The 14,095-nt window shown below is 34.0% G+C and overlaps 1 protein-coding gene across 1 annotated transcript in view; it reads right to left on the bottom strand.

The window, feature by feature from the left end:
• The window catches only part of LOC108704979 (mucin-2), a 41,323-nt gene that overhangs the window by 17,653 nt on the left and 9,575 nt on the right, over positions 1-14,095 (bottom strand). Inside the window, exons 14-22 of the mRNA XM_041589955.1 lie at positions 12,737-12,760; positions 11,505-11,585; positions 10,792-10,911; positions 9,000-9,065; positions 7,683-7,802; positions 5,700-5,774; positions 4,254-4,376; positions 2,323-2,406; positions 1,590-1,753 (exon numbers count right to left, since the gene is read on the bottom strand). Coding sequence (XP_041445889.1) covers positions 1,590-1,753; positions 2,323-2,406; positions 4,254-4,376; positions 5,700-5,774; positions 7,683-7,802; positions 9,000-9,065; positions 10,792-10,911; positions 11,505-11,585; positions 12,737-12,760 — 857 coding nt within the window. The remainder of the gene's footprint in view (positions 1-1,589; positions 1,754-2,322; positions 2,407-4,253; positions 4,377-5,699; positions 5,775-7,682; positions 7,803-8,999; positions 9,066-10,791; positions 10,912-11,504; positions 11,586-12,736; positions 12,761-14,095) is intronic.

The raw sequence follows: 14,095 nt of genomic DNA on the forward strand, positions 1-14,095 counted from the left end.
GTTGGACTGACCTGTGAAGAGCTGTGATTTTGATACCACAAATTTACCATTCTAGGCAAGAAAATGTTTTTTCAAGTTTAAATAGGACCTAAATGTACAAAGAGGATTTTTCACAAAGTGCGATATTTGACTATATCTGTAGTAGCAGATTAGCATAATAATCATCAGTTACAGTTAAACAAATATAATCAGTACAAATATTAAGGGACATAGTAACAGATGGGGGTTTAAAACACTTTGTAACTCTCAGGAGCCCATTCATTAAGTTCGAGTGAAGGAATAGAAGAAAAAATGCTTTGAATTTCGAAGGTTTTTTTTTGGCTACTTCGACCTTCGACTACGACTTCGACTTTGAATTGAACGATTCGAACTAAAAATCGTTCGACTATTCGATAGTCGAAGTACTGTCTCTTTAAGAAAAAACTTCGACCCCCTAGTTCGCCACCTAAAAGCTACCGAAGTCAATGTTAGCCTATGGGGAAGGTCCACATAGGCTTGGCTAGCTTTTTTTGGTCGAAGGATAATCCTTCGATCGTTGGATTAAAATCCTTCCGAATCGTTCGATTTGAAGGATTTAATCGTTTATTCCTTCGATCTAAGTATTTGCGAAAGAATCATTCGACTTCGATATTCAAAGTTGAAGGATTTTCATTCCCCAGTCGAATATCGAGGGTTAATTAACTCTCGATATTCGACCCTTGATGCATCTGCCCCTTAGAGAAGTGTTTGGGCTGTCCCCTGTTATGTAATTTTGCTACTTACAATTTAGACATGACTTCTATACCCAGTTTCCCACCAGACTACTGCAGGTATCAGAGAATTCCTTGGAAGCCTGCCTCCATAGGCAAAAAAAACACTGTCCTGGTTCTATACTCGGCTGTGGCATGCTAACCATGATCCATTTGCTAAGACTAAAGGGAAGTGGCAGAGCAAATTATCAAACCTGGAGGTTGAAATGCGGATAGATGCCTTGTCAGGGACAAGCTTATCCAAGTTAACTTCATTAACCGGGCCTATCTAACACCTCACAGGCTCATGCCCCACATGCAACCTTGAGGTGGGCACTTTCCTTCATGTCTTTTGGGAATGCCCAGTAATCAAGCAATTTTGGTCAGGGGTTTTGAGGTACATTAATAAGAAACTGGCCTTCCCCAACATCCAATGTCTGACGGTATTTTTACTTGGCATTCTGGAAGACTTGGGTCTCTCATCACAATCACAACAGTGTTTATGTTACGTCCAGTTATTGTTCTATGTTAAGAAAGCCATACTATTGAGATGGAAATCCACATCTGCTCCTAGATTCACCCTCTGGAAAAAAATACTTGTCTAGAGGACGCCCAGCCAAGTTCAATGCAATTTGGGACACTAGGCTGAATGCCCAGTCTGTATAAACAGATATGACTCGCAAAAGATTACCTAGCCTTACTTTTCTCTGTCCTATTCTTCTCTTCCTTCTCATCTAATCTGTTTTAATCTTTGTTGAAACTGTTTAAGCGTAAATAAAAATTAAAAAAAAAAAATAACCAGTCATTTTGTGTAATCTTTATTTGATATCAGTATATAAACTCCTACTAAGAGGAACTCACCACACAAGGAGTAGTTGTACTGACAGTAGTAACGGTGGTTTTTTTCATTGTAGTACTTGTTGTTGTTGAACAAGATATCTCTTTTGCAGGCATTTCCTCACAACTGCCATCACATATAACTTTGAAGCATTTTCCATGAATTGTACTTCTTGTTACTTCCTCACCTGCAAAAGAAGTCTTTCTTTTAGTGGTTTGTCATTTTTAATTAGTAATAAACAAAACTGAGTGGTTTCAAATGAATGAAAGGGCAACACTATCCTAAACTTTCGTTAATAATTAGCGTTAATGAGAAGGCAAAATTAAATTGCAGTTAAGCAGGTTCTTTAGCTCTGCAATAGCATACACATTGCCATACCTTGTTATCGACACCCCTATCATAGAGCAAATATTTTCAATGTTGCTAATTTCTTTCTAAAAATGGCAACCTATTAGTGTCTTAGACAGACAGGGGAAGGTCTGGGAAGGGCTGGGACTGCTTCATGTGGAAGGCAAGGGATTAATGGTGGCAGCGGTATTTTTTGGGTGCAAGATAACTTTTTTCCTGTCAAAATTGTACTGGAAGAAAGAATTTACTCATCCCTCATGTTAACTACATAGCTATACAAAAGGTCAATATAACTATTAATAATAATTTAAAACATATTAATCATTACAAACTATTAAGTAAACCTATTATATAATGATTTCTTGTTCTTTATATAACACACAAGCATTCTAGTATTGTTTCTTTTACCTGATGTGTATACTTTTCCATTATGATAACAGGAACATTTTGTGGTATGTGTTGAGGTTGAATGGGTTTTTGTCACAGATGTTGCTGTCAGAATAAGTTAGACATTATTAATACATTAGAAACTGCAACCAGTATAAAATAATGTTTGGTGCAAAATAAAACCATATTTCTCACATTTTAAAGGGTGGTTCACCTTTAAGTTAACTTTTAGTATGTTATAGAATGTCTTATTCCAAGTGATGTTTTGATTGGTCTTTGTTTTTTATTTTATTATAGTTTTTTTTTAATTATTTGCCTTTTTCTTCTGACTCTTTCTAGTTTTCAAATGGGGGTCACTGATTCCATCTAAATACCAATGCTCTGTAAGACTAAAAATATTGTTAATGCTACTTTTTTATTACTCATATTTCTATTCAGGCCTCTCCTATTCATATTCCTGTCTTTTATATTCAAATCAGTGTGGGGTTGCTAGAGTAATTTGGACCCTAGCAATCAGATTGATTAAATTGCATACTACAGAGCTGCTGAATAAAACTAAATAACTCAAAAACCATTAATAAATTGCAAATTGTCTCAGGCCATCACTCTCTGCATCTTACTAAACACTAGTGCAAGGTGAACAACCCATTTAATAAATCTGATGAGTGGGGAATATGTATATCTCAAATATAGTCTATTTCCTTGTGCCCATTGTCTTAAAGGGACACGGTATCATTACTTCACTCTTTCTCTTGGTCTTTTTCTGATGAGAATATTAAGACAATCTAAGGATAATTGTATCATTTGATGAGTTTTTCTTGATCAGCTTGCAGTTAAATCTTGCATAACCTGTAATTGTCTTTCACAACCTTGCTGTTTGTGCTCTATAATCTTTCTATAACCAAAAGGAAATGTAATTTAGCAACAATTTGTAGTGGCGTAACATAATTGGTGCTTTGGCTAGAATAATGGGGTAAAGAATAATACACAGCTTGCACAGAGAAATGCAATAGAAAGAATCATATTAAGTAAAATGGCATAGGAAATTAACTATTTACATATGATGGTTTCTCCAAACACCTTTCTTTTACCCACCCCAGCTTTAAATAATTTACATCTCTATATTTATGTCCTATGGAGTACAGAGGATGTACAATATGAGATATTGCTTATTTAGATCACCTGCTTTGTAGTGCTTTGTACAAGGCTAATGACACCAGAAAATAGCCTATTGATCATTTCTCGTCCCTAGAATTATCTGGTTGCTAGGGAGTACAGGTTGAAAAATCAGATAACTTTGTTTCATTAATTCTATATTTGCCACTAAAATATTGGTGTACATTAACTTGAGAAAACAATTAATAATTCTGCATACTGTATATAATTTAGGTAGAATATTATAAAATGGAACAACTTTAACTTTAAAAAACTACAAATTCTATTATATAATTACAGAGACAAAATTATTCCAGGTAAGATATTATTAAGCCTTATTGGAGGCAAAACAAACCTTTCGGTTTAATAAACATTTGAATTATTTTATAGTACAAAATAAGGTATGGGCATCCAGATTATGTAAATGCAGAAAGCCCCAGGCCCCAAGCATTATTGATAACAGGTCCCATATCTGTACTTTTAGTCACGTCCATGAAAACATAACTCTTTTTCATTTCTACACTGACTCATACCCCTGCCTTTTTGTCATTTACACACATACAAAGTAGGCATAAAATAACGTTTTTCCTGTATAACAATTATAGTATTGTTTGGTTTACTTTTCTTTCATGTTATTATACTAGACTGCAATATACTGGTGCATTTCTATCAAAAATATGTACAGTATATAAAGATCATCTGTACTGAATAGTTTCCTTGTATCCGTGCTTTTAGTATCTTGGAACCTACCTCAGTCTTAACATGTCTCTTGTTTAGTATAACTAGTAAGTACTTACTTGGATGTTTAATTCTAGTGCAGTTTCTCTCATGTTGGGTTGTTTTTATACAGCTGCTGCTACACACATAGCTGTAACATTTTCCATCACTTTCACTGCTGTGACTGCTTATGATTTCCTGACCTGCAAGAAGATGTTATCTGTTTACTTGCTTGTTCTTATAAATGTAAATTCTAGCATTATTCTGTATAGTTATTATATAAATATACGGTTCCACTGCCTCTCCTGTATCTGCTAAATAATAATCTGCTAAATAAATCTTACCTGCACCAAGGGGACTCATCTATTTATCATGCTGAACTCTATTCACTGGGAAAAGATGTGTAATGTTGGTGATGGATATATCCTAAAAGCCGTATATTTATTTAAATAGTATGAGTAGTCCAGTAGTAGCTGCACACATTCTGGTTACAAGTTAGAGAAAAATTATCCAAGTTTTACAGATACAATTCTCACTCACAAGACTTCATCGCTCTGTGTCTGTGGATAGCACATGACATGCATGCCTTTGGAAATAATGGCATTGCAAATTAACAATGGCCAGGATCCTCAGCCTTCCAGTGCAGCTAGTGCCCTGGACCCTTGTGGGAGTATCCAATAGCACAGTGTTGAGCTGAACAAATCATTAAAGCCTATATATATATATATATATATATATATATATATATATATATATAGTGACAGGGTGTTTTTGAAACATCACTGTCTTGGAGGAAAACATCCTGAAAAGAGTGCATTTAAGTTGCATATATGGGTTGCAGAGGGATTCCCAGCACAGGTAGGGTTAAGCATTTAAATGGTAGCTGAGAGAGGAGCTACCTGGGAATGTAAAAGGACTGTGCTACCACACCTTAGGAGCTCTCTGGACACCTCCTTGAGTGGAGGGATGTGTGGTACTGCTGGGAGAGACAGTGCCTGGCAGAAGGGGTCTGTTGCAGAGGCTGGTGAGCCTAAATCCCTAGAGAGGAGAAGGGACTGGCAGAGGCTAATGAGTCGGAGTCCCAGGATGGAAAGCAAGCAGGGCTGAGTGAGAAGCCTGAATGATCTGAAATGCCAGAGGGTAATTGCTTCCTTGGATGGTAAGAGTTCAGAGGGGGGGAAAACCTGAATGTTTTGCATTGAAGTTGCTGAACATACCATTGGAATACTGGCACTGAAAAAGTAATAACTGCAGAGCCTCAGCCTTCCTGCATCACAACCATTAGTGCACTGGACCACCTCAAATCAGGAGTGCATAAAAAGTGCTTGGACATTTAGGGTCACTAACACTCTTGGCCTTTAAAAAGCTGTTGAGCTGAAAGTCAGCCTAGCACAAGAAAACATGTCTTAAACTGATATTACAGAGAATTTCACTGAGAAAATAAAGTGATTAAGTTTGCACTTAATCTTTTTGGGCTAATATCCCCTATAAGGAACCTACAGACACTCTAGTAATGGATACTTTACCTGGTAGATAGACTTTTCCATTAAAATAACAAGCACATTTTGTGGTGTGTGTTGTGGATGAACGGGTTGTAGTTGCTGTTAAAAATAAATTAGACATAAATTAGACATTTATAACTATATATGAAATAATGTTTGAAAAATAAAACCTTATTCCTCCCATTTCAATAAATCTTTGCAAGGGAAATATGTATGTTCCCACTCTTAAATACAGTCCATTTCTTAAATTTCTTAAAGGCACACAGTATTTTCACTTTGTTTTTACCTTTGTAGCTTTATAATGGAATATTGTTAAATGTGTAATTGTTTATTCTTATTCCTCAGGTCTTCTTAATCAGCTTGCAGTTTAGTCTTTCCAAACATGCTACTGCCTTTTAGGATGACCAATCGCAACCTATCTGTTCATGTTCTATAGTCTTTTTACAATCCCTGGGGCTTTGTCTAGATGAGTGGGTTGATAAATAGTACTAGTAACAGGAGGGATGATTAACTGGATTCCACATAGACTGCTCAGAGGTAACAATGGCATTCTGCTAATATAAGAAATTTGAGTATCTTAAAAACACTTATACCACTACACCCCTAGTTCTTTATCTAAGTTGACAAAACATGGAAACAAATTGCCATAGAGAATTCTACTGACAGAAAATGTAATTATAGATGTTAATATTTGTTTAATAATACAAACAACACACAATTATTTCTGAACTATAGCTCCCATCACGCCTTAACCTTAGTAATTTGTAAAAGTATGCTGGGTTTGTATCCTAGCAATAAGTATGGCTAGGATATGGTTGAGCAGTACAGTTCAGTAGCATTTAATAATTTTGTATTTTATTATTCTACATTTTTCATGCCTGGCTTTTCAACGGTTATCTTTTTTCTGGGGAGTAATTAAATAGCAACAATATAGCAGTATGTAAGTATGTAATTCTCAGTTTATAATTTACAACTTACAAAAAATCTATTAAAATTTGTATTTCTACTTTAAAACAATAAAATACAGGTAAAAAAATCAGATACAGTATCTTTATTCCATTTTCAATATTTGCCACTAACATATTGGTGCACATAAACTGAAAGAAACAACAGTTAATTCTGTAATTAATTTGGGTTAAATGTAATAAAATTAAAACAAAACAAACAAATATATAGCAAATCTACTAACAGTAATTACTGAGACATATTTAGTAAGGATGCCGGGCAGAAGGATTCGGCCAAATCCAAATCCTGCTGAAAAAGCCCGAATCCTGGCTGAATCCCGAACCGAATCCTGGATTCGGTGCATCCCTAATATTTAGGATGGCTCTTATGGGTACTTTCTTTAACAAAAACAGTCCTTGAATGACATCACTTTTAGGGGCATTTTTTATCAAAAGTGGGAGATTGTGTTTACTACAGAATAAGTCATCCACTTTATGTTCATTCTTATGGGATTTTAAGAAGCGTACTTATCAAATTTGATCTCTAACTTTTACCAATTGATATTCTAAGAATCCCATAAAGGTGCTGAATTTTAAAAATCAAATCTCACATTTTGATAATCTGCCCTTAAAGTACAAATAAAGAGAGGAAGAGTAACTATATTGAAGGTTGTATATTTGATTAACACAAATTCAACATATTTAGTCTTGAAAATGTTTAGAATAAAGGCTGCTGCAGAATAAGTACTTTAAGTCATGTATATTATCAAGTTTCTTTACACTGGCTCTAACCTAATATAATGGTATCATATTCCTGTCAATTTGTCATTCTTCTTAAACGCAAAAAATTAGACATAAGAAAAGGATTTTCAGAAGCAGCAATTATTGTGTGGTTTACTTTTCTTACATGTTATTGTTTTAGACAGCAATGTAGTGGTACATTATGTCAAAATATGTAGAGTGCAACAATATTATTTTTATTTAATAATATCTTTGTATCCCTAATAGTATGTTGAAATCTCCTCAGTGTTAACATGTCTCTTATTTAGTGTTAAGTACTTACTTGGTTTAGTTTTTGTACAGTTTCTCTCATGACGGTTTGTTTTCACACAACTACTGTCACACACATAGCTGTAACATTTTCCATCACTTTCACTACTGTCACTTCTTGTTATTTCCTGACCTGCAAGAAAAAGTTCTTGTTAAGTTCACGTCATTGTTAATATAAATTCTAAGTGCATTATCCTGTATAGCTTTTGTATAAATATACTGTTCCTCTGATGGGATAAATGCATCTTACCTGCACTCAGGGGGCTCATCTATTAACCATACTGAACTCTATTTACTGGGGAAAGGGTTGTAATGTGTTCAGATAAATACATAATTAAAGCCTACTCTATAGTCTATCTATCTAATCATCTATAATATATGCGTGTATAATAGTCAGTATGAGCAATGCAGTCACGAAAAAAATCCATACATTCTGGGTGCAGGTTAGATAAGAATTTCACAGAAAAAAACACAACAGGACTACACCACTCTGTGGCTGCACTGTATAGCTGTGGATAGGAAAAAGGGCATGCCATTGGGAATTATGGTAAAATACGACAGTTTGGATTCTTAGTCTGCCTATACTGCTAGGGGCCGATTCACAAAGGGTCGAATATCGAGGGTTAATTAACCCTCGATATTCGACTGGGAATTAAAATCCTTCGACTTCGAATATTGAAGTCGAAGGATTTTAGCGCAAATAGTGCGATCGAACGATCGAAGGATTATTCCATTGATCGAATGATAAAATCCTTCGAATGATTAGAAGGATTTTAATCCAACGATCGAAGGAATATCCTTCGATCAAAAAAACTTAGGAAAGCCTATGGGGACCTTCCCCATAGGCTAACATTGAGTTTGGTAGCTTTTAGATGGCGAACTAGGGGGTCAAAGTTTTTTCTTAAAGAGACAGTACTTCGACTATCGAATGGTCGAACGATTTTTAGTTCGAATAGTTCGATTCAAAGTCGTGGTCGAAGGTCGTAGTAGCCCATTCGATGGTCAAAGTAGCCCAAAAAACACTTCAAAATTCGAAGTTTTTTTACTTCGAATCCTTCACTCGAAGTTAGTGAATCGGCCCCCTAGTGTCCTTCGCTCCCTGAATCAGTAAGTGCAAAAAAAGTACTTGAACAGTTAGTGTCACTGATACTCTGTATCTTCAGCTGAAAGTCTGCCCAGTAGAAGAAAATTGCTATTATTTCAGAAGGCACTTAAAATAGAAAATAAAAAGTCCTTAGAGGATAACTCTCGGTGAGATTACAATAAATTTTGTTTTTGGTTAAGATACCATATAAGACACAGGCAGACATTCTAGTATTGTCTACTTTACCTGGTAAATACGCTTTTCCATTATGCCGACAGGCACATTTTGTGGTGTGTGTTGTGGTTGTTTTTGCTGTTAGAATAAATTAAAAATAGTTTAGACATTGCTAACAGGATAAAATATATTTATTGAAAAATAAAACCATTTTCGTCACATTTTAAAAGAATCTATGGGGCAAATTCACTAAAGGGCAAATTTTCGACAGCGAATGCACCACCACACTCCGAACAACTTCAACAGGCGTAAATTTGTTACCACTATGGAAATTCACTAAAATGCGAAGTTGAGTCTCAGCAGCTGAACATTGGAGACGTTTCACTGGCATTAATTCATCAGAGCAAGCATTTCTTAGGGATCTTTCACTAGCGTTCAATTCTGCCTAGCAAAACATTGCTTGTACTCTTACACTTAGGTAAATTTGAATAGGATAGTACATATAGGTTGTATAGACATCTTTATTAGAGTTGGTTAAAATGCTTGAAGTGTCTACTTATTATTACACCTGTCCAAGGAAGCAAAATTAAGAATAAAGAGATCATTTTATGCCATAGATATATGCCCACCCTAAAACAAATGTGGCATGCTCCTCAAATTGGTTAACACAAAAATCTTTTATGGTTAGGACTTCTGAAGGCAATCCCAAAAATTAAAAAACGCCAGTGTTTTTTTACAACTTTTATGAGTTTCTGGCATACAGGACATGATGTCACTGACATAGGATTGAGGAAGATAAAGTTTCATCTTATCAATTTGCCTGGTCTAAGGTGGTGAAGGAAACTCTGGCGAAAGAGGTAACGCTCTGTAAATTTCTTAAATCAATTTGCGGAGTTATGACCAAAAACTTGCCTGACAATAGGGCACAAAACTGCACTAGCATTGGTCTCTTTTGCTAGTTAATTGTCGTCCAAGCATGTTAGTAAATTGCTGATGTCCCTATGTGTTAGATTTCGGGTAAATTTTCGCTAGCGAGGGCCACTTCACCCTTTAGTAAATCTGCCCCTATGAGAGTAGAATATATTATTTCACTGTCTTAAAGTAAAACTGTATTCTCACCTTTTTCCATTTGCACTTTACTAATGAAAATATTGATAAGATAATGTGCTATGTTCTTGCCTTAATCCTCAGTTTCCCCTGATCAGTTTGCAGTTATGTCTCATCTAACCTGTAACTTGCCTTTCAGGGTGGCAGAACACATGCATTTTCTTCATGTTTTATAGTTGTTCTATAATCTCTGGGGCTTTGATTAGATGAATGGGCCAATAAATAATACTAGCCATAGGGGCACTTTCTGAGGTTTCTCCCAGCCTGCTCAGGGATTTGCAATAAAAAAAATAAAGTAATAAAATCTTTATTACCTTATAGACATTGCTCTTTTTTTCTTGACTCATTGTAAATTAAATGCACCAAAACAATATTTGGGTGACATCTCATTTAAAATAGATATAAAGACAAGAAGCATTGGAAGTTTTATATTCATGTATATTAAATTAAGTCTTAATAACCTGTGGAATAAGGAGTGCTGCAGAATAGGTACTTTCAGTCACATTCCTGAAAGTATCAAGTTTCTTTACACTGGCAATACAATTAAATATTCGTATAATATACCTGTTTATATGTCATTCATCTTAAATATAAACAAAGAAGACATAAGAAATTGATGTTGTGCAACAATAATTATGTTGTTTACTTTTCTTACATGTTATTATAAAAGACAGCAATATAGTGGTGCATTTTGACAAATGTTTAGAAAACCTACTGTAGATGTTTATTTTGTAGTCTCTTCTTTAGTGGTACTTACTTGGTGGTGTAGTTGTTGTACACTGTTTCTTAATTGTTCTTTTCACACAACTGCTGTCGCATATAAAACTGTTACATTTTCCATCACTTTCACTGATGTGACTACTTGTTATTTCCTGACCTGCAAGAAGAAGTTCTCTTTTAATTGCTAGTTTAGTACAAAAATTATACATTTCAGGCATGTGCATTTTTCTGTATGGCTATCGTGTAACAATATTTTACCACTGCCTCTCCTGTATCTGTTGTGATAAATACATCTTACCTGCACTCAGGGGGTTCACCTGTTTATTATACTGGAAAAGATAGAACAGTCATGCTATTGGAATGATGTCATTGCTAATTAACAACAGTTGTAATAGCCTTTCTGCACCACTAGTGCCCAGGACCCGGTGCTCTAACTAGAAGTTTGCAATAGACATACAGTATCTGTCAAGATGTCAGCCTAACACTCATTCATATCATCTTAATATTACACAATTATATATATATATATATATATATATATATATATATATATATATATATATATATATATATATATATATATATATATATATATATATATATATATGTATTTTGACTTATTAATGTGGGTTGCTATAGTGACCTATGAAACACAGAAGTAATATGATGTTTCTGCCTATGTTGTGATGTGATGCTGAATGTGTTGTATGCCTTTAGTAACCAGTTTGAAGGAAGCCCTGCATTTTTTACCTGATATATATACTTTTCCATTATGATAACAGGAACATCTTGTGGTGTGTGTTGTGGTTGAAGTGGTTGTCACAGATGTTGCTGTTGGAATAAATTAGAAATACATTATAAATTGCTAGCAAGATATGAAATAATGGGCTAGAATCAATTCAGTGAGAAAAAGTTATCTCATGGTTTATCATGTGAAAACTTATGGATGAGATTCAATTTGTGGAGAAAAAATGTTTCTCCTAATTAGTGATGGGAGAATCTGTCCCATTTTGCTTCAAGAAATTTGCAAAACACATTAAATAGAAAGGTTGAATATAAAGTAGTATAGTAAGTACAACTGTACTAGGCTATTTGAATAAGACAATTTGTCTAAAAACAGATTTTGTTACCAAAGACTTTATAGACTTTAGTTAGTTCACTGATATCTAAAATGAAGGTATCAATTCTGGTATAACTTAGATGTTGCCACCTTTACAAATATAAGCACAGGAGCAGTTTATATTTGCCATGTTTTTTTACTCTACAGTATTTTACTCTCCCACATTTAAATATGCAATTAAATATGTGCTTTATTATATAACTATAGGACTAATAAAAACCTAAATTATACTAACCAATAAAAATACCTTAAATGCACTTATGGATCTATTTCTAGTGTGAGGGGAACTGGAAAGATCTCAAATTATTTCCAATTTTCTGATTATAAAATATAAATAGAAATGTTTAATTCCAATATGATTTTTTACACTTTCAGCTCTGACCATTTTTTTTTTTACTTTTGCTTCCATAAGACTCACCAGCACAGTGTTGGCCTTATAAATGATTCCCATGGTGCTTAGTCATGGGATATCAACAACCCTCCGAGGATCCAAGCAAAAAAAACTCTGCCACAGATAGTATGAATGTGGATAAACTCTGCAAAGTTTATTGCATATATGCTCTACATGAAATAATCTTTGTGGGGTTTAGCCACATTAGTTTTGCAAATGTAAATATTGCAAATTTCAGGTGATTCATTTTTGCATAATAGCCATCTAAAACTGCAATCACTTCTTTATAGAATCTTTCATACTGGCTTATATAATATTTTCAAAAGCAGAGATGTTATTTGTATCTTTTTCATAGAAAATGGAGGGTTACAACCCTACATACAGATGCTATGGTTAATTTTACAAAAGTAGATTTTGCTTTAATTGTTAAATCCCTAAAACTGTGCCTCTTAACCCGACATAAGTACTTACCTGGTGGAGGAGGAGTTGTAGTTTCTGCAAAAACAATTATGTGCATATTAGTGTCACATACCTGATGGGGTAGCTTGTTCTTTTCACATACTGTAGTAGCACAAGTGAAATCATTTAAATTATCTAGATATGTTTAATCTTACATATTATTAGTTTTTGGGTAAAAAAGGTGTGAAAAATATTTTCTGTGATGTAGAACTTTCCCAGGAGGAAGAACAATTTATACAAGTTCAAATTATTGATCTTTTTGAAATTATTCCCTGGTAAATTTTGAATGCTTTTTGAAAAATTTGTTTTTTTACCCTATGAAAAGTTTTTCACAAAGTTGGAAATGAATCACAATTCAAGGCAATGGTAAAAATGGAAAAATACTAGGAACAGAGAGAGCTTTTCACACTTTCAACTTGAAAGTAAAACGTTGAAACAAAAGGAAATAAAACTTTAATACAGGAACAATGCTACAAAAGAATGATAACTATTATTGTGTTATTTTCTCCTAGTGTGCTTTTTTTAACATTTTAAGACTGCAATTGGGATTCAAAATAATTAAAATAATTAGATGTTTTTGCTTCATGGTTATTTTTAACAAAAATGTTACACCCTAAAAATGCAATGATACTTACAAGCCACAATATTAGCATTTGTTGAAATTTTAATTCTGTAATTAACAAATTGATGTATGGAGGTAAGGGAGAGGTTAATTGTAGATAGAATGAAAAGGGAAAGTAAGGTAATGGAGACTAAGTCCTTGAGAAAGCAGGTTGGTGTCTGTGAAACGTGTTGGACTAAAGAACTGAAAGGTTCATGAATAAAGAACCATTTTTGGAGGCAGATTTATCAAAGGTCGAGGTGAATTTTCGAATGAAAAAAATTCAATTTTTTTGCTATTTTCTGTGTACTTCGACCAGGGAATAGTCCAAATTTTAATTGAATTTGAAAAAAATTCAAAAATTAGAATATCAAAATATCTTTAAAAATTCAACGCCAACCATTCAACAATCTAAAACCTGCCAAATTGCTGTTTTAGCCTATGGGGGACATCCTATGACCTATTTGGAGTCAATTGGTTAACTTTGAAAAATCAAAGGTTTTTGGGGGGAAAATTTTGAATCAAATTCAATTCATACAATTCAAATTCTGCTGAATACGGACCTACTAGATCAAAAATGGATCAAAGAAACAAACTTTGACTTAATTTCAACTGGTCTCTTTGAATTCAAATTTCGAAGTTTTTTCAATTCAAAATTTGACCCTTGATAATTATGCCCCTTAGATAAGGTTCCCTGATGTTGCATTTTTATTTATTTTTTAGTAAATAATTGGGTTACTATTTAGTATAATTGGGTTACTTAATAGAAT

This window comes from Xenopus laevis, chromosome 4L (genome assembly GCF_017654675.1).
Source record: "Xenopus laevis strain J_2021 chromosome 4L, Xenopus_laevis_v10.1, whole genome shotgun sequence".
NCBI classification, from domain to species: Eukaryota; Metazoa; Chordata; class Amphibia; order Anura; family Pipidae; genus Xenopus; species Xenopus laevis.